The sequence below is a fragment of the Tachyglossus aculeatus genome, chromosome 21 (genome assembly GCF_015852505.1).
Source record: "Tachyglossus aculeatus isolate mTacAcu1 chromosome 21, mTacAcu1.pri, whole genome shotgun sequence".
Lineage (NCBI taxonomy): Eukaryota > Metazoa > Chordata > Mammalia > Monotremata > Tachyglossidae > Tachyglossus > Tachyglossus aculeatus.
In genome coordinates, this window is record NC_052086.1 from 37,368,381 (window position 1) to 37,384,368 (window position 15,988).

Sequence of the window (15,988 nt, forward strand, 5' to 3'; positions counted from 1 at the left end):
TGTGCTGAGTGGTGGGGTAAATAGAAGATAATCACTTGTATTTGTATTATTGTATAATAATGACTTGACGCCTGTCCACATGTTTTGTTATGTTGTCTGTCTCCCCCTTTCTAGGCTGTGAGCCCGTTGTTGGGTAGGGACTGTCTCTATATGTTGCCAACTTGTACTTCCCAGGCGCTTAGTACAGTGCTCTGCACACAGTAAGCGCTCAATAAATATGATGGAGTGAAAGAATGAATAATCAGGTTGGATTCAGTTCCTTTCCCACATGGGGCTCACAGTCCTAATCCCTATTTTGAGACCAAAGTGAAGTATTCCTGGCATCAGACAGCAGTACCTATTTATATATGTATTCCATCTATTTATAAAATGTCTATTCCACATATGTCTATCTATATGGCAATCTGAAGTTTTCCCCCCGCCATAAATTTCCAAATGACTGTGAGCTAATCTGTCTGGATAACGCAGCCTGTAAGTTTTCCTGGTCAGTGGGAGATTGGTGACCTTTAATAATGATAGCGTTTTCCCCTCCCTTGTTTTTTCGTTCAAAGGCAGAAGATTTTCACAGGCGCTGGAAGACTCCGCCTCGAGAGAGAGCTGGTTTCTTTCATGATGTCAGGAAATCTGATCCAGAAAGAGGCGTTGAAAGAGTGGGAAGGTATTTAGAGAAACAGAGCATGAAGAAATTAAATGTAAAACTTAAGCAATGAAAGATAAATTGTTATGTTTCAGCAGTCATAATGACAGTGAAAAGTTGTTTATAACAGCCTTGCAGATTGGTTCAAAACACTGACCAGTGTGAAATTTTTTTCTTTTTATCCAGTGTCCAAATTTAACTACCTTTACCATAATTTCAATTTTCTTGTAAAATCTGTTGACTTTGGGAGTCAGTGAAGGAATTCATTTCCAGTGCTTGTAGGGAGGATCTCCCATTTCCACTAAAATTCTTACTCAATTGTTATCAATTTTTAAATTTTGCTTAGGCCCTGGCCTAATTTCTTATAGGTTTTGCACCACTTTGCATGGCTCGGTTGTAGCATTGCCTTTTTAGTTTTGCTTTTTCACTCCTCAGGAGGTAACCTAAGATGTTGTCATCAGGATGGTGTAGTTTATTTGGAAGGGAAAGGGAAAAGCTTATTCCTATTAACGAAAGAATTCAGTGTCAGGACAAAAAATTTCATTTCAATCATTGGTATTTATTGAGCGCTTAAAATGTGCAGAGCACTGTATGCACTAAGCGCTCGGGAGAGTCCAACAGAACAAAATTACCACTCGCGTTCCCTGCCCATAACGAGCTCTCACGAAAGCCCCTGAGCATTATTTTCAAGAGGAACCAAAACCACAATGTATTTGTGAGTAATTCCCCCTCTAGACTAAGTTTGTTGTGGGCACGGAGCTCTGTTATATCGTGTTCCTCCAGGTGCTTAGTACAGTGCTTTGCACATAGTAAGTGCTCAATAAATATGATTGATTGGTGGACCGATAGAAGAGGTTTCTACCGCCCTGCTGTATTTTTAGTCTTTTTCATCCTGAGCACTGGGCTAAGAAGAATGGGGAATTTGACAGGGAATAAAAACCTGGTCCCTACCTTGGAGGAGATGGCAATTAGAAAAAGGAGATGGGCTAAATATGCAAGCACAAATGACTAGTCACAAAACTGATCAGAACCTACGACGGCATATAGGACAGAGCCGTAAGCCTGTATTAGGGGGCCACTGGAGCGAGGGAGGCAGGTGGAGATCATTTGCAGGAGTTATGCCAAATTAGCACTGTTAGAAGTTGTTATTTTTGCCTGATTAGCTTTTATATTTGCCTCGCCAAACGAGTTCACTGCAAACTGCTTTAAACTTTTAGCAAGCAAAGAGCCTTTTCAATGCCAACTGTTATTTGTTCCTAAATTTAGGATGAAATCTAGGCGCGATTTAGCTACAGATGTTGATTTGGAATTGTAGTAGTAGTCTGGATGTACCTTTTTGATTGTCTGTGTTTAGTAAACTTGTGTTGTCACCCGTCATTTAATAATTGATTCTGCTTTCACAAATGATCATTTTATTTTATTTATTACAGGGAGTTAGCTCATGAGCTGGGGTTCCCGTGGGTTGAATACTGGGAATTTCTGGGCTGTTTTGTTGATCTGTCTTCCCAGGAGGGGCTACGAAAACTAGAGGAGTACCTTGGTCAGCAGGAAATGAGCAAAAAGGCTCAGCAGGAAACGGGAGAAAATGAAACCCGTAACAGATATAAAACTTCACATTCTTCAGGTAAGAAAAGACTAGGTTAAATACAAACGTGACCCTGCCTAAAGAATGACCAGATGTTGATCAACAACATCTGAGGGCCTCGGTTACCTCATCTGGAAAATGGGGAGTAAGACTGTGAACCCCACGTGGGACGACTTTCATTCAGTCGTATTTATTGAGCGCTTACTGTGTGCAGTAAGCGCTTGAACCTGATTACCTTGTCTACCCCAGCGCTTAGAACTGTGCTTGGCACATAGTGAGCGCTTAACAAATACCATTATTATTTGCAGCCAACCCAAGTGTGGAAGTCTGTATCATTTTAAACTAGACTGGGAGCTCACCCTCTAGCTTGCTGTGGGCCGGGAATACGTCTACCACTCTGTTGTATTGTGCTTTCCTAAGCGCTCAGTACAGTGGCTTTGCACCCAGTAAGCGCTCGGTAAATACCATTGACCATCCCATCATTTAGCCTTTTTGATTAAAAGGAAAATAATCCTTTGCCTTTGCCGTCAGATTAAAAAAAGGTTGAATTCCTCATTTCAGGAAATGCAGAGACTTAGTGCCTTTTAACATTGAGTATTTGTCTCTCAGATTTCAATATGTCATAACGTTCAGCTCAGGAGGTGGAAGGGTCTTTGGTGCCCGTACTTAATTGATGAGGTCATAGTCCTGTACCACTTGGAAAAACATTCTTATTCTACCGTCCCCCTCACCCCCAAGTTCCCCAAACGACACAACAGCACGGTTTCTCTGAAGGAGCTGTAGATCATAAATTTACACATTCTCTCCCGATAGCCTTTTGGGATTATGGTCTCAAGGACCTTTGCCTAAAAATTTGTGCATCTAAGTGGTGATGCAGAACATTTTGGTCAGATGTTTTAAATAACCAAAATGTCCAGATGTTTTATATAGCAAAGATCTTATGTTTTAAAAGATAAGGCTAGAAACGACCATAACGTCAGGTTTACAAAACACGTAAATGGAATATTTGTTCTGAAACAACAGTAAGCGTCTAATAAGTTCATTTGTTTGATTGTTCATCCGCTCAAATGTTGCTAAGGTCCTCTGTTTGCATTTGTTTTTATAGGCAGGGGTAAAAAAGGTAGCAATTCCATTTCTGTTGGAGCATTTCTAGATGAAGATGATGACATGAGCTTAGAAGAAATTAAAAATCGACAAAACGCAGCACGGAACACCAGCCAGCCGGTCGCCTCTATGGAACCCACTATTGATGCCTTTGGAGCCTCGGAGTGTGACATCCTTTCCATGGAGCACAAAGCCAGCATCATAGAGACGTCGGTGCTCTCCGGGAGGCACTATGAGAAAGGGGGTTCTTCTAGCAAAAATGGATTCTGCAGTCCCGTAACCAAGGACAGGATGGTCGGCCGTGAGCGGCGGCAGCCCCGGGGAGGGGAGGCGCCCCCGCCCTCCCCCGTCTCCAATTTAATGGGAGAATTTCAGAGAATGACTTTGAAAGGTCAGGGGCAAGGAGGAATTTCTGGCTTTGAGAAATCGAGTCAAGTGTGCGCCACAGCCGAAGACGAGAGGATTCTGGCTGCAGGAATAAATCGGGTGAAAATTTCCAAGGACCAGCTAGGTCAGGAGCGTTCGGCTCAGATTGAGGAGAGCCGTTGGTCAGAGGCCCCCGCTCCAGGAAAACCCGGACACACCAAAGCAAGGACAGGAAACAAAATGCCGCCAGAACTGGAGACGTCCTCCCCGGAGCCCGCTGTTCCAGAGAGATCATCTCAGCGGCCCAGCAGTCCCAAAGTGCAGTCTGAATGTGCCTCTTATTTGTCTCAAGAGTCTCCTCAGAGGCTGCTTTTGAGGACTTCCCCTCTCAGTGCAAGAACCAAGAAGTTATTCATCTTTGGGTAGGAACCATATTATTAACTAGCGCACGGATGTGTCACTAACTTGAACCCCCCAGGCGGGCCTTTTTAACGGCTTGACGTACTCTGTGGAGGTTCTCTTTTCCTACCTTGAAATAATTTAACCCAGTTCGTTTTTGGCGTAAATGACTTTATTGTAGCAGAAGATGATGCTCGCATCTTCCAGTAAGCATCGTTATGATATTGTAAACCAGGACTTTTTCCTCCCGTAGGCTGCAAGATTAACGATAGGGAAACCCTTCCAGTTTTTCTTTGGCATTGTCACCCGTCCGGGGCCACTTGGGCAGACTGTCAGTGATTCAAAAGCTTTAATTGAGTTGCGGGGCAGAGGATGGGACTAGGTTCTGGGGGATGGTATGAAGGAAGAAGAAGACATGGTTCCTGCTCTTTGACGTTTACGTTCCACAGGGGCAACAGGCCCCACACGCAGGTAGAGAGTTACACGTTGGGGTAACATCTCGCCACATACCGGATAAGCCGAGAGTTTGGTTCAGCACAGCGCAGGCAGCTCTCCGACAGTGAAGAGGCTATTTTCCCGATGTTCCCGCATCGAGGAAAACCCTTGTGCCCGTGCCTTGACTGGCGCCCGCGCACAATCCTGTTTTCCAGTATTGGATTGCATTCTGTCCGTTCATTCTTTCAATCAGTCGCATTCATTGAGCACTTACCGTGTGCAAAGCACCGTACTAAGCGCTTGGGAGAGGACAATAATAATAATGATGGTATTTATTAAGCGCTTACTACGTGCAAAGCACTGTTCTAAGCGCCGGGGGAGGTTACAAGGTGATCAGGTTGTCCCACAGGGGGCTTACGGTACATTCCCATTTTACAGTTGAGGGAACTGAGGCACGGAGAAGTGAAGTGACTTGCCCAGAGTCACACAGCTGATAGTTGGTGGAGCCGGGATTTGAACCCATGACCACTGACCCCAAAGCCCGGGCTCTTCCCACTGAGCCACGCTGCTTCTCGATACGACAGCAGACACGCTCCCTGCCCGCAACGAGCTCACAGTCTAGAGAGGACCTTTTTGAAAGAACATCCCTTAGTTCAGCGACAGCATTCTCTCCGAAACATCGTGAGCCATGAATGGAAGCAGGGTGTATTATGTCACCGACTTTGACACCAAAGTGGCCCTCTTTGCCTCCATTCTTCCACTCAGGGATGATCTTCTAATCTCCCAACGTTTCTCCCGTCTTGATCTGTCGGAGGACTGTCGGCCAAGAGTTTACAAACCCTTTCTTGAGTCCATTGATATTTTTGTCTGCGCGTAGTCCTGTGGTTTTGCTATATACGGAGGTGTCCGAGGGCTGAGATTGCAGTAGTGATAGAAGTGATCGATTGGTCCTTTGTAGGTCAGTTGAGGAAGTTTTTCGGAGGAGGTTGGTACTTTTGAAGAAGGGAAGGACATGAAAGAAGCCCTAGCAGCAGAATAATCTCAGTGATTTGAACTCAAACTCGGGGTCTAACCTGAATAAGTCAAGTCAGAAATGTAGTGTGTCGTCTTTTTTTTATGCTGCTAAATTAGAGTACTGTGGTTTTGTACTTAGTACAGTTCCTGGCACATAGCAAGCGCTTAATAGATACCATTATGATAATTATTATTATATTATCTTCCTAGAGCCACTATTATCTGCCTCCTTTTTTTAAACCTGCAGGGCAGTGGGATCTCTTCCGTGGCTGAATCCAGCTACCTCTGCAGTTTCTCCTCCAGCCCATACGGCTTGGAAGTTTGGTGAACCATAGGGTAGATCAAAAACTGCTTATTTTTAGAGCTTCTTTTGGAAGTAACAGATAGGGTAAGGGAGCAAGAAGGGGGCAACATCGAAATTATTATGAATTCTGGACTCGTGAGGTCTGAATAAATGAGGCTTTACTGGATAATAACTTTAGTTTCTCTTGAATTCTGAATTAGAGAAAGTAGGAGACTTGACAGATGGGTTCCAATCCCGGCTCCGCCACTTGTCAGCTGTGTGACTTGGGGCAAGTCACTTCACTTCTCTGGGCCTCAGTTCCCACATCTGTAAAATGGGGATTAAGACTGTGAGCCCCACGTGGGACAACCGGATCACCTCGTATCCCCCCCCAGTGCTTAGAACAGTGCTTTGCACATAGTAAGCACTTAACAAATACCATCATTATTATTATTATCAGCATGGCAGAAGTGGTCAGTGAAACAGCGTGGCCTAGTTATAATCCCAACTCTGCCATGTGCCTGCTGGGTGACCTTGGGCAAGTCACTTAACTTCTTTGTACCTCAGTTCATCTATAAAATAGGGTTTCAGTTCGTGTTCTCCCTCTTTAAACTGTGAATGCTTTGTGGGACAGGGACTTCACTTCTCTGGGCCTCAGTTCCCACATCTGTAAAATGGGGATTAAGACTGTGAGCCCCACGTGGGACAACCGGATCACCTCGTATCCCCCCCAGTGCTTAGAACAGTGCTTTGCACATAGTAAGCACTTAACAAACACCATCATTATTATTATTATCAGCATGGCAGAAGTGGTCGGTGAAACAGCGTGGCCTAGTTATAATCCCAACTCTGCCATGGGCCTGCTGGGTGACCTGGGGCAAGTCACTTAACTTCTTTGTACCTCAGTTCATCTGTAAAATAGGTTTTCAGTTCCTGTTCTGCCTCTTTAAACTGTGAATGCTTTTTGGAACAGGGATCGTGTCTGACCTGATAGTGCTGGGGAAGACCAAGAGTCTTGGGTCTTTCCCAGCACTCAGCAGAGTGCCTGGCATGTAGCACTAAATAAATGCCATTATTATCATCATCATCATCATCATCAGTAGTTTGCTGGAAAGCTGACATTGTTATTTAGCTTATTGGGACCTGAAGTGCCAAACAGTCCTTCATTGCTGTAAGAAAAATCGCTATAGATCTGGGGTAGCATCCTAGTACCCAGGTGACCTTACTATACGACACTTTGATGGTCATCTTGGGCTTGCTGGAGGGAAATCACCCCTCCTGTCATCCCTCTCGTCGTGCCTAAATGACTCTCCAGTCGTTGCTGGCTCGGCCATTCGAAGCCCCCGACATCAGATTTAGTCACTGAAATATTGCCTCTTTTCATGCCCCTTGCAGCTAATTATAGACCCATCGTTTGCCTGTACCTTTCAACTGTGAGCTTGTTAAAAAAAAACAAACCCAAAAAACGACCGTCGGGCTGTAAACCAGAAATAATCACGTTTTTCTGCTAATTATTAACAAACAATTACTTGTGAGCTTTTTGTGTCTTGTTTTCATCCGGTCTATTTTACGTTTCAGAGACGAGCCTTCCAAGTTGGACCGGGATGTTTTAGCGGCTTTGGAGCACGTGGAGATCGACGCGCAGAAATACCCGGTCACTTACAAATGGAAGAAAACCGTGCAGTCCTACTCTGCTTCCGCCCAGCAAAGGTACGGGTGGAGATTCGGGAGAGCGATTCCGTGTCTCAGCGGTGGCTGGTGGTTGCCCGGCTTCTGGAGTAGTCAGATTTGGCAGAGTCCCGTAAAATGCCGAAATGCGTTTGGCATTTTAAACCCGAGCGCTGCAGCGGGTGAACCACGCTCGGGACCAGATCGCAAGATGGTCTGGAAAGGGCCGCAGCGGGACAAAAGTGACATAGAGGTTCATTGTGCAGTCCTCTGGTGTCCAGGCCTGGAGATTGGTTACATACTGCTGCCCAAGTCTGTAGAACTGGGAAGCGGCGTGGTCTAGTGGTTAGAGCATGGGCTTGGGCGTCAGAAGGATCTGGGTTCTAATCCCCGCTCTGCCACATTGGAGAAGTCACTTCACTTCTCTGTGCCTCCTTTCCCTCAGGTGCAAAACGGGGATTTGGATTGTGAGCCCCAAGTGGGACGGGGACCGTGTCCAACCCAATTTGCTTGTATCCACCCTAGTGCTTAGAACAGAATAATAATAATAATATTTTAATCATTTTGGTGGTTTTTTTAAGCGCTATGGGCCAAGCACTGTTCTAAACGCTGGGGAGGATGCAAGGTGATCAGATCGTCCCTCGTTGGGCTCACAGTCTTTCCCCATTTTACAGACGAGGTCACCGAGGCACAGAGAAGGGAAGTGACTTGCCCAAAGTCACACAGCCGACAATGGAGTTTGAACCCATGACATCATCAGTCGTATTTATTGAGCGCTTACTGTGTGCAGAGCACTGTACTAAGCGCTTAATAATAATGGCATTTATTAAGTGCTTACTATGTGCAAAGCACTGTTCTAAGCGCTGGGGAGGTCACAAGGTGATCAGGTTGTCCCGTGGGGGACTCACAGTCTTAATCCCCATTTTACAGACGAGGTCACCGAGGCACAGAGAAGGGAAGTGAACTTGCCCAAAGTCACACAGCCGACAATGGAATTTGAACCCATGACATCATCAATCGTATTTATTGAGCGCTTACTGTGTGCACAGCACTGTTCTAAGCGCTGGGGAGGTCACAAGGTGATCAGGTTGCCCCGTGGGGGACTCACAGTCTTAATCCCCATTTTACAGATGAGGGAACTGAGGCCCAGAGAAGTGAAGTGACTTGCCCAAAGTCACACAGCTGACAATTGGCGGAGCCGGGGTTTGAACCCATGACCTCTGACTCCAAAGTCCACGCTCTTTCCACTGAGCCACGCTGCTTCTCTAGTAAAAGCTTAATAAATACCACAATTATTATCGTTAACTGGGCCTGTATGCAATTCGGATGTTGTGACGAGAGAGAGCCAAACCTCAGGGCTTTCATTCATTCATTCATTCATTCCATCCTATCTATTGAGCGCTTACTGTGTGCAGAGCACTGGACTAAGCGCCTGGGAAGGACAAGTTGGCTACAAATAGTGACAGTCCCTACCCGACAATGGGGTCGCAGTCTAGAAGGTTTAATTGCGCTTTTTTTGTTCTTAAAAGCTCACCTCTAGTGGCCAGCCATACTGGCCGTTGGTGTTTTTAAGATCTTTTTAATTTTTAAAATTATATATCTGAGAGACCAACTGTCACCTGGTGCTGTACTGTCTGGCCAGCGTTAGCTCCTCAGTGCCAGGAGTTTCCTTGCTAAACCTGCATATTTAAGGTATTAGCCAAAGCTGCCTTTCAGTCTGTACAATTGTCTCTGAGTTTTGTAATTAGGTTCTTCGTATTTATCAGCGCCCCGCCGCAGGAGTAGCGTGCCGGCCGGAAGGCCGGGCGGCTCCCGTTGGCAGAGGCGCTTTGCCCGGGGAACCCTTGGCACTGAGGCAGCGAAGTCAAAGTCCGCTGCTGGCTGAACGAGGCGCAGTTGTCAGACGTCCATTTCTGCCCTTCAGAAGTTAGCCAGAGCGACTGGAAATTTCAGGAAAAGTGCTTGGTTCCCGATCCGCGGAGCGGGCGATAGGTGAAGGGAGGTCGAGGAGCTCAATAGTGTGGTGGTGGCAGTGATAGGGAACTGGGGGCATGATAAGGTTGACTCGATTTGCCCCTCCAACCAACTCCTATGCAGGTAGATTGAGAGGATGAGTGTCAGAGGGCAACCAGCTGGGAGATACTTCCTGCCTTCAGGACATCTCCATCTGGATGTCTGCCCGCCACCTAAAACTCAACATATCCAAGACTGAACTCCTCATCTTCCCTCCCAAACCCTGCCCTCTCCCTGACTTTCCCACCTCTGTTGACGGCACTACCATCCTTCCCGTCTCACAAGCCCGCAACCTTGGTGTCATCCTCGACTCCGCTCTCTCGTTCACCCCTCACATCCAGGCCGTCACCAAAACCTGCCGGTCTCAGCTCCGCAACATTGCCCAGATCCGCCCTTTCCTCTCCATCCCAACCGCTCCCCTGCTCGTTCAAGCTCTCATCCTATCCCGTCTGGACTACTGCATCAGCCTTCTCCCTGCCTTTTAGACTGTGAGCCCACTGTTGGGTAGGGACTGTCTCTATATGTTGCCAATTTGTACTTCCCAAGCGCTTAGTACAGTGCTCTGCACGTAGTAAGCGCTCAATAAATACGATTGATGATGATGATGATAACCGGAGGCCCCAGATGAGGTGGGAGGGACGGGGCCACCCACGGCTTCCTCATGTTCCTGGCAAGTAGGCTGGCTCCTCATAGCTCTTTCAGGTTTGGGGAAGTTCCCAAGAACTCCTCTCTGAACTTGTGGAAAATTAACAACCCTGCGCATCGAACTCCCGAGCTGAGATTTCCAGGCTGAGCGCGACCCTGGTGACGTGACGTGCTGCCTGCGGAAATTGGGAAGCAGCGTGGCTCCGTGGAAAGATCCCGGGCTTGGGAGTCAGAGGTCATGGGTTCTAATCCCGGCTCCGCCACTTGTCAGCCGGGTGACTTCGGGCCAGTCAGTTCACTTCTCTGGGCCTCAGTGGCCTCATCTGTCAAATGGGGATGATGAAGACTGTGAGCCCCCCGTGGGACGACCTGATCACCTTGTGTCCTCCCCAGGGCTTAGAACAGTGCTTGGCACATAGTAAGCGCTTAGCAAACGCCATCGTCATCACTTTTCGTCTGCCCCACGGTCAGGAGTCGAGAGTCACCGCGCGCTGTCCCCTTTTCGGAACCACTCTTGATTTTTAAGCGATTGACCACCCTAACGCAACTCTCTGGTTTTTCCGTAGTTGGCCGAGTCCCGTGCAGAAGGGGAAGCTGAGGTTCCAGGCTTCGGCTCGGGGGTCTCCTCACGGCTCAACCTGTCCCAGTCCCGGAAGGCAGAGCCCGGGGCTGGGCAGCCCGGGGAAATACGGCAGCTCCTCCTCCTCCTCCTCTTCCTTTTCCCCTAGTCTGGGGAGCCCCGGCCGGTACAGCCCGGCCTACGCTAGCCACCTCCTGCTTTTAAAGTTAGGTCGCCTTTCCGAACCGTCAGCCCTCTAGAGTGGACTCGCATCTCCGGGGGACATGGAGGCGGTCTTCACTTCTGCTTTTTTTTTTTTTTTAAACGGGGAAGGGAGGGAATTCACGTGGCTCCACTACTCCGGGACAAGGCCTATCCCGACTGTTCATCCTCGTTTGATGAGGACAAATATGCAGTTGTAAAGGAAAGCGGTGAAGAGCTGTTGATCCGGTAACCCGATCAGATCCGGGGTGACTTGTGAGACGTACGGTATTGCAGCGGGGACACCATTAAATCTTAATTGTCTAGTGCTTGTAATGGTAAAGCAGCCTCGGTACATACACTCTTTTGGGGGGGAAAAAAAAATAAGCCCAATTCTTGATGAAAAACAAGGGTCTTCACGATAGAAAAACAGACTGAAACCGAACTAGTTTATCCTCGAGGGTAGGTTTGTCAGTTGTTGATTCACCGGGGTGATGGAGGTAAATGTGGAGGCTGTGGCATATGTTACAGCCTGCTACGGTGATTCTAAGTGGGGTTTTGTTTTTTTTTTTTTTTGGTAGGGGTGGGGGCTCCAAACAAAGGTGAAATTTGGCTGTTTGCAACATTTTGGTTACAGCTTTATATAGTATGTGATGGGAAAGCCTTTTTGGCAGGTTAATATCACTGATTTGTTAGGAAGAAGCGGAGAGGGAGGACAAATACGCGGACATCTTTTTAGATCCCTTCCCAGCTCAGAACCTTGCAAGCATTGGCAGTTTTAAAGACGTTAGAGACAGTTCAGAGTGTTCATTTGAAGATGAAAAACCCTGAGCTCTTCCCACGGCAGTCCTTCCCGGGTGGCAGGAGTGACAGATTGCCTCGCGTGACACTCTAGGGATGTACTTTTAAGACTCTTTTTAAGAGTCCAGGTTAGCGTGGTGCGTTATGGAGATGTTCAAGGATTCTGTAACCTTCCTTGGAGTGGAAACTGTTTTAAAAGGCTAGGTAGGGATGGAGAGGAGAATCAGCTTGTAAGGGGGAGTCCGGTGATAGTTCCTGGGTCCTGTCCTTTAATTTTGAGAGTATTCCGTGGTATTTCGTAGAAAATTGTTTCTGCACTCTGGGCAGCGCGGTAAAGGACAGGACGGTTCCCCCCGCCCCAATCTGGAGTTCTGTTGGTCGCAGTATCACTTAAAAAATGACTCCGTTACCTAACGTGCATCCGTCTGGACCTTTCCGAACACTTTCGGGAGACCACCCGGATGATCCAAATCAGGGATTCGGACCGTGCTTCCCCCTCCCCACCGTCAACTGAGTAGTGAACATAAATGGCATTTATTCTGGCTCTCAAAACAGTTTTCGGCGAAACGCGTTTTCAGCCGACGACACTTCCGCCAAGCGCGCGAGCGGCAGAGGAACGTGAGTTCGGAAGGAAATCCAAAGTATCAGTGGCGGTGGGGAGAGGTAAGGGTCTGGATTCAATGATCCCACCCAGGTGTTAGCACACACTGTAGAGGAAAATCATCGTTCCGTACCCAAAACTGTCCTCCGTTCTGAATAGATTCAGCATTTGGTCCAAACTCCCAAACTGCACTTGATGCTTTTGGCAAGCTTAATAGTGCCTTTTGTAAAATATATATGTATATATATATTTTATTTTTTTTTTTAATCTTGCTTTTTCAGAGTGTTGAGGCAACTTATGCGTGTAACGACAACCCGAGTGTTTGAAATTGTTTAATAGATACGGACGTGAAAGGATATTCTTCCTGCGTGCAGGGCGGTTAGGGCAAATCCGAACGCTAGAATCTAGCCTTTGGTTTCCAAGTTCAAAAGAATATATTACAGTGTTAGTGTTTGGTTCTGTGACGTGGACATCAGATGGGTAGAAGTCATGAACGTACCCATAACTAGACAACATTCTAAATAAGTCAAAATATTGGCATTAAATTCGCAATAATATCAGTCCTCCCTAAGCCTCCGCTGAAGTAACAGATATACTAATGTGATATTCGGTACTTAAAGTTTCAATTTTTTCTCTCTCAGATGTGAATAAAACTAACAGCCGTTATTTTTCTTCTTGGTCACCTAGTAGCGTTCTTCAAACAGCTATGCTTAGTACATTTAAAAGGTTTTTTAATTTTTTGGCATATATTGGACCTTTACTTCTGCTTCTATGTCTATAAAAAAAAAATAGCTGCTCAAAACATTAGCTCAAGAGATGCCATTATTCACTGAGTGTCCAAAAGTTCGCTGCATGTCATAAAACTCCATTCCTCTTGTTTTTAAATTCCTGGCAAATAAAACTCAAAATGTGAAGTTCCTTCTCCTTTCTGTTGCATACATACAAAGAGCTTTCTAAGCAACATCTCAGGCAATGTTTTAAAAACACCATGGAGATCATTGACTAATATTCATATGCTATTTTCTTGTCCCTTTTTAACTTGTAGCACTCTACTTTTCTATATTTCTGGCCTAAACAGAAGCCTCTGACCACATATTTTATAAAATAGGGTATTTAGGTATCTAATTATTTTTGTGAGACATAGAAATGGATACGTAATATGATTTCCGAGAAATGGGTGCTTTACGGGAGAATGTACTCTGTGCAGAACACACGGGATTTTGAAAAGGGAAAACTCTGCAATTGGAGACTGGGCGTGTTTAGGTTTTGGATCTACTTTATAACTTAATTTTTATTTTAATCAGTAACCGAGTGGCCCTGATGTACATTCCTGATTGAATTCAGATTTGTTTAAAAAATAAAAAACACACAGCATTTGTTTCTCCCCCAAAGTTGAGTAGCTGTTCAGTTGATGGGCCCATAAGTTCAGGTGAAGAGTTTTTACAGTTTTAACATAAGGGAAATACTTTATCTCGACAGGCCGTAGCTTTAAAAGTCGTTTCGAGGGGAAAATTAAGTTCAGGGGGTTTGGAAGATCAGGTCTTGGAGAAAATGTTTCACACGGTGCCAAGTTGGTTAGTTTTGTCTTGGGAAAGCCAACTATTTGGATAAACAGTTCTGAGTAACAGTTAACTGAGGAACAATTGTGCTTTAAATGATCCCGAGTCCATATTTTCTAAATGAAACACTCTCCAGAGTCTTCGGCCCTTCACAATTTGAATTTTCCAAACCGGGGGCAAGTGTGGGCGTGTTACATATCGTGGGTGAAGCTGCATTGTGTGTGCCGGACCTTCCAAAGTGCCAGTGTTTGTTATTTCAGTTCTGTGTGTAAAATAAATATGCTGGAGTGAAATAAAGTGCAAAACAACACTTGGCTTAGCATCTAAATGAAGTCTTTTATGGGCTCTTCTGGGGTAGTGGTATTTGGAAACTATACCTACATCCACATGATTATTTCTGGCGTGGCTCAGTGGAAAGATTGCGGGCTTGGGGGTCGGAGGTCACGGGTTCTAATCTCTGCTCTGCCATTTAACAATAATAATGACAATAATGATGGCGTTTGATAAGCGCTTACTATGTGCAAAGCACCGTTCTAAGCGCAGGGGGGATACAAGGTGATGAGGTTGTCCCACGGGGGGCTCACGGTCTTAATCCCCATTTGACAGATGAGGGAACTGAGGCTCAGAGAAGTGAAGTGACTTGCCCAAGGTCACACAGCAGACATGTGGGGGAGCTGGGATTAGAATATACCTGTATATATGTATATATGTTTGTACATATTTATTACTCTATTTTACTTGTACATATCTATTCTATTTTGTTATTATGTTTGGTTTTGTTCTCTGTCTCCCCCTTTTAGACTGCGAGCCCACTGTTGGGTAGGGACCGTCTCTATATGTTGCCAACTTGTACTTCCCAAGCGCTTAGTACAGTGCTTTGCACATAGTAAGCGCTCAATAAATACGATTGATTGATCCATGACCAAACCCGGGCTCTTCCCACTGAGCCATGCTGCTTCTCTATCAGCTGTGTGAATTTGGGCGAGTCACTTCACTTCTCTGTGCCTCAGTTCCCTCATCTGTAAAATGGGGATGAAGACTGTGAGCCCCACGTGGGACAACCTGATTACCTTGTATCCCCCCCAGGGCTTAGAACAGTGCTTGGCACCTAGTAAGCGCTCAAATACCGTCGTTATTATTAGTGTCTGTGGTATTTAAGCACTTCCTTTGTGCCAAGCACCGTACTGGGCGCTGGGATACAGCGTACTGGGATACAGGATACTGGGCGTACTGGGCACAGTCTTTTAGACTGTGAGCCCGCTGTTGGGTAGGGACTGTCTCTATATGTTGCCAACTTGTACTTCCCAAGCGCTTATTACAGTGCTGTGCGCACAGTGCTCAATAAATATGATTGATTGATAGAGGATAATCTATTTATCCTATCTATCCTATTTATTTTATTTTGTTAGTATGTTTGGTTTTGTTCTCTGTCTCCCCCTTTTAGACTGTGAGCCCACTGTTGGGTAGGGACTGTCTCTAGATGTTGCCAACTTGGACTTCCCAAGCGCTTAGTACAGTGCTGTGCACACAGTAAGCGCTCAATAAATACGATTGAGGATGATGATAACCAGGTTGGACCAAAGGAGGCTCACACTCCGAGGAGGGAGAACAGGTATTTCATTCCCATTTTACAGATGAGGAGACAAAACCCCCAAAAGTGAAGTGACTCACCCCAGGTAACAACAGACAACTGGCAGAGCTAGGATTAGACCCCCAGTTCCTCTGGCTCCCAAACCCATGATCTTTCCACTGTAATTCCAGCTCTGCCGATTGTCAGCTGTGTGACTTTGGGCAGATCACTTGAGTTCTCTGTGCCTCAGTGACCTCATCTGTAGAATGGGGATGAAGACTGTGAGCCCCAAGTGGGACAGCCCGACCACCTTGTATCCTCCCCAGTGCTTGGCACATCAGTGCTTAACAAATGTCATCATCGTTATAAACCGCACTGCTTCTCTTTGGCACATAAGTGCTTAACAAATATCATCATTATTATAAATCAATCAATCAATCAATCGTATTTATTGTGCGCTTACTATGTGCAGAGCACTGTACTAAGCGCTTGGGAAGTACAAATTGGCATCATATAGAGACAGTCCCTACCCAACAGTGGGCTCACAG

General features: G+C 46.0%; 1 protein-coding gene across 1 annotated transcript in view; it reads left to right on the forward strand.

Moving 5' to 3' along the window:
• The window catches only part of ANKLE2 (ankyrin repeat and LEM domain containing 2), a 52,347-nt gene extending 38,162 nt beyond the window's left edge, over window positions 1–14,185 (forward strand). Inside the window, exons 9-13 of the mRNA XM_038762401.1 lie at window positions 552–658; window positions 2,068–2,261; window positions 3,328–4,114; window positions 7,402–7,533; window positions 10,716–14,185. Coding sequence (XP_038618329.1) covers window positions 552–658; window positions 2,068–2,261; window positions 3,328–4,114; window positions 7,402–7,533; window positions 10,716–10,968 — 1,473 coding nt within the window. The 3' untranslated portion in view covers window positions 10,969–14,185. The remainder of the gene's footprint in view (window positions 1–551; window positions 659–2,067; window positions 2,262–3,327; window positions 4,115–7,401; window positions 7,534–10,715) is intronic.
• The last annotated feature ends 1,803 nt before the right edge of the window (window positions 14,186–15,988 follow it).